We start from the raw sequence: 4923 nt of genomic DNA on the forward strand, positions 1-4923 counted from the left end.
AAACAAATGTCTTTGCTTTCAAATTGCAGAGTTCACATAAGATCAAAAAATGATGAAGGTCAGAAACATCCTGGGACACTACTTCTGTCGAATCTACATCACCAGACTATTTCTACCTCCTCACTAAAGAGGATCAGAAATGAAGCCAAATACAAGCATGAGAGGGAGTTCTAAAGATGAGAAGCAAAATTGCCTGGCAAGTATGTGCCTGTACTTTCTGTTACAGTTGAGAATCAAAAAAAACCAAGAGCAGGATAGCCTTTCATTTGTCTTCTCTTTTTTTTCTTCTGCATTATATACAAAAATGTGTATGTGGTGGGTGAAGTGAAACTCATTTTTGAAAAAATCTTTGCACAAAGTAAAGTGGAGAAGCTCAGTTAAGCTCACGTTATTTCTGGTGTAAATCTATTGTAGTTCTGCATAAGTTGTCGGAATTGTATGGCTGGAAGGACAGAATCAAGATTCACTATGACACTTTGAGTCTAAAAATAGGTTAGCTGAGGTTTTTTTACATAGAAAAGGAAGGTGAGGAGTGTTTTCATTTGAAGAAATAACTGAGCCTGAGTAACTCAGCTGATTAAGCCCAGTTCCTCTGACTTTTCATACTTTGACCAGCCCTGAGTCATCACAGAGGAAAATGTGCCCTTTCCAAGAGTCTCACTGAGATGGGCTGAAGTGGAATCATGGATTTGGACAGCTGGAGGGGCTGAAAGCTGGATCCAGATTTCATTGCTTAGTTCTACAGTGGAACCAAGCTTGAGATGAAGACAGCCTCCACTTGTATAGAAGCTGGAGGTTGCTGTAGATGTGTTTCAGCTCATGACAAGTCAATGATGCAATTGTACTAGGAAATGGAGATACAGATCAGACTTTCCTTAAGGAGTGGGTTTTAGCTAGCTCTTGAATATGCTTTTAAACTGAGTCTCACTGTAGTTTAGTCAATACCCCGCTCAAGCCCTTGAATGTGAGAGTAAATATCTAAAGCGTTTACAGAGTAAACTTTAAAGAGTTTTAGTGTATACATTCCAAGTACAGCTGAAGGGCCTATTTTGCTTAAACTTATTCCATCCAAGGATTCCTTCATCCTGTCCAGACAGATGTGGAGAGAGACAAAACCACAATGCTATGACTTTGCACCATTATCAGGGATTAATAGAAGGTTCTGATATTTTATAATTGTGTTGAATGGGTTACCTTTTGCTCTCATCAGTTCTGGAACTAAAACCAAATGTTCCCTGTGCTCTTTTAGTGGGTCTGCTAGAGTCCCCTAGGCACTCCTGCCTTCTGCTGGCTAAGCTGATATTAGCAGCCTCTTCATTTCCAATATACCAACCCAACCATATCTGGATATGGGTGGCTAAAAGATTTTACCCCAGGAATATTTACTTAGAACATGCTAACGCACAGTAAATCTTCTTTACCTGTGGTGCCATTCTGTTTTCTCAGACAAGGGATCTGCTCAGGGTAATTGTCACAGCAAAGCTCCAGCCTGATAGAAGCAGTTTCATCTCTATAGACTTCATTTTCTACATTCATGAGCTAACAGACAAGTGAGAATAGAGTCTTCTATAATAACTTAATTTTTCACAAAATATAGTCGATTATAATTGCAATGTCTTGCCAAGTAAGTTTTATTGGCTTTTCTTTCATTTTGGAAATTCTGTCCAATTATGTACTCAGCAATGTTCTTTTTTAAATAAGTTTTCTCCCCTTTTATTACTAATTCTTCCTGACCAAAATATGGCTAATCTTCTCAGCTAAATACATGCACAGCAATTGTGTTTATGGTTGAAGGTATGGAAAGGGAAGTACTTTGAAATTTGGTTCTTATATCCTTGTATAAGAGCCCAAGTAAAGACTCTGATGTGAAAGCACTTTTTTAAATGGCACCTTCCAGAAATTAAACTATCTACCATGAGCTACTTGAATTAACCAAAATAACAATTATTTTTCATGTTATTTATTGTGTTGCTATTATCTTGTTTAGAATATGTGTAGGAACAAATTAGTCAGATATCTGAATATATCTGGAAAATGCTCTATATGTAATATTGCTAATATGGAAAAATAATAATTTGTAATTTTTGGCTTTGCAGAGGAGAAAGTTTCCTTCAGCTGTTCTGTAAGATGAATTGATGTGCAGCAGCACCGTCTGGAGGAATTGTTTTGTGCTTGTGAATTGCAAACAGCTGGAACCACCCAGCACAGTCATCTGCCTCTTTAAGACCTGAAATTAATCCTTTGGATACTTCATCCATGACTCCTAAGAACAATGCAGGGAAATAAGAAACATACAGAAGGACACAGTGATTCCTCAAGTATTGGGAGTCTCCTGGATGACACAGACAGAGAGGTGAGCAGCCTTACAGACCGGGCTTTCAAAAGTTTGTGTGTGGCAGAACTCGAAGACTCTTACAATGAACCAGATCTTGCTATTTCACCTGACTTCGCTGTCCAGTTCTCTGCTAAATTTCACCCAGGGACATTAAACCATGCCATCAAGAAAAGCAACTTCTGTAACAATCTAACAGCAAGAAACAATGAACGTACAATATGGGCTTCCACATTCCAGCAGTTACCAAAATGTCCTCCAGAGGAGAAAAGGATTGCTAAAAAGAACACCTTTGCCATGGAAAGTAAAAAGCTGAATTTGCCAGTCCCTGGTCCAAGAAACAATAAACATGTTTCAAAAGTGTCCTCATTGATTAAGACATTTGATAAGACTGCAGATCAAGGGTCAGGAGGTTCCCTGATAGCCATTAAGCAGCCCATTAAGAATAGCTTTCAAAAATGTAAATTAAATCATGGAAACAATATGGCTTGCTGGGATGACAAAGACACTTTAAGCATCCATAAGGAACTTTCTGAATTTTCTGAGGCTAGTCAAGGTAGCCACTGTTTCAGTGACAAACATGAACCACAGAAAATACCTAATAAAATAGATCTGAGTTATTGTGGCTCTGATGGTTACCACCCTGTGCTGATTGAGATGTCAAAAGTGGCCAGGTCAAACTTTTCCCATTCATCTAAAAAGGCTTTAAAAGCTAAAAGTGTGAAAGTTAATGAGCCAGCAAAAAAAGGTAATTTTCTTCACAGTGAGAACAGTGCTTTTGAATCATGGAATGTTCATCATAAAAAACTGACTGAGAAGGAGGAATTTGTTGATGTACGAATGAAAGAGGATGGTCTTACATACCTGCAAGAAGCACCATTTATTAAGGGATCCCACACACATGAACATAAACTCTCACCTGCCAAGACCACTGTCACTAAGAAGCAGGAGCAAGATTTTCAGATGGAGCCAACTTCACCAGAAGCTGCTTTCAGCATCCCTCTCCCAGCTGTACACATACCTCAGGACCCCCTCTCTTCAGAAACTGAATTTCCTGCTGCTCTTCCTCCCACACCTCCCCCTAGGATCCATGCAGTCCAGGGTCCTCTTCAGTCACCCCCTGTCCCTCAGGCACTTCCTCTTCCACCCTGCACCCAGCAGGGCCATCCTCCAACACCCCCCATCCCTGAAGCCCCTCCTGTGCCACCACCCCCAATGCCAGCTCAACTTTCCCCCCCTGCCATGTCCCAACTCTCAATCTCACCCCTGTCCATGTCCTACAGGATGCTTTCACCCTCGTCCATGTCCCAGGCACCCAGCCCACCTCCACCAAGACCCGTGGCCAACCTAACCGAAGAGGAGACTCTCAGTCCCCAGCTGGGCAATGCCTGTCCACCCTGGAGGAGAGAAAGGCCTAAAAAAGGGCCAGAAGAGAGGAGACAGACTTCAAAGGAGAAGTTCACAGCCAGCGATGAGACATGCTCGTTGTCTGAAAAGGTGACTTATGCTGAACCTGGTCTGGATGTGACTTCTCTGGCTAAACAGGAAAAGTCCTCAGGATCAATCAGTCCCTCTTTCAACATCACTGAACTGTTAACACCCATCATACCACCAAAACAGGAGGTGGACGCTGTGGAAAGCGAACTTATCCCGCTGATGCCTCCTCCTACTGAGAGCGTGGCAGCAAGAGACCATGAGGGGAGCATCTTTGGTGATTACAGGTCTCGGGATAGCATCAAAGCATCAAAAGCATCAAGTCTGTTATTCAACTTGAGGGATGTGCGTAGACATGTTAAAAGCATTTATACCCCTTCTCCTCTGTTAAGGGCTCTGGAGGAGAAAAATAAAACTAGGGAAAATATACAGGAGAGTACAAAAATGAGTGCCTTGCTGTCAACTTTACAAGAGAAAAGTAACAAAAATACTGCAGAGAAAGATGAATTGAATGATATAACCTCCATATTGCCTGGCAACGTTCATGAAAAGGACAATAAAACTGATTTAACTGGACACTTTACAGACAATTACCTGACTTTGAGTTCACCCCAGACAACAGGAGACCTTTTATTTCATGAAACTGGAGACAAGTTGCAGCAAAATGATTCGAAACACGGAAGTCTGGTTAAAAACACAGGGGGTAATGAAAATATCCCCATGTTCAGACTTGAATCAAATGAACCTGATTTAAGCAAATGTCTGCAGTACCTAGCACCAAAACCATTCAGTAGAGACAATGCAGATACAGCAGCTGGGCAGCCCGTGCAAAATCCCAGTGTCCAGGGTGAGGAAATTGAAAGACAACATGCTAATCAGAATGAAGAGTTTGCCTTCAAAATGCTCCCAAGCCAACTCTCACTAGCAGAGAAGGTGCCTTACAGTGACATCCACACCAATATGGTGGTACCTGGCCATGAAGCACAAGGCAAAAGAAGCACTAGTTCTTCAGAGCAATCTTTCATCTCCACAGTAGAGCAACCACTTCAGGAGGAGCCGTTTCCACTGGTGCCACTGATACAGAGGGCAAGCCTTCAAGAAAGCCAGAGGACAAAGCATGAAATCACTACAGACTGTAAGAAAATCCACAAGGAGAG

At 41.6% G+C, this 4923-nt stretch overlaps 1 protein-coding gene across 1 annotated transcript in view; it reads left to right on the top strand.

The window, feature by feature from the left end:
• Nucleotides 1-2272: 2272 nt before the first annotated feature.
• LOC104472234 (chromosome unknown open reading frame, human C10orf71) overlaps nucleotides 2273-4923 on the top strand; it is a 4671-nt gene continuing 2020 nt past the window's right edge. The window contains exon 1 of the mRNA XM_010087818.1: nucleotides 2273-4923. This exon is cut by the window's right edge and continues 2020 nt beyond it. Within this exon, the coding sequence (XP_010086120.1) occupies nucleotides 2273-4923 (2651 nt within the window).

The sequence above is a fragment of the Pterocles gutturalis genome, unplaced genomic scaffold, assembly GCF_000699245.1.
Source record: "Pterocles gutturalis isolate BGI_N339 unplaced genomic scaffold, ASM69924v1 scaffold31926, whole genome shotgun sequence".
NCBI classification, from domain to species: Eukaryota; Metazoa; Chordata; class Aves; order Pterocliformes; family Pteroclidae; genus Pterocles; species Pterocles gutturalis.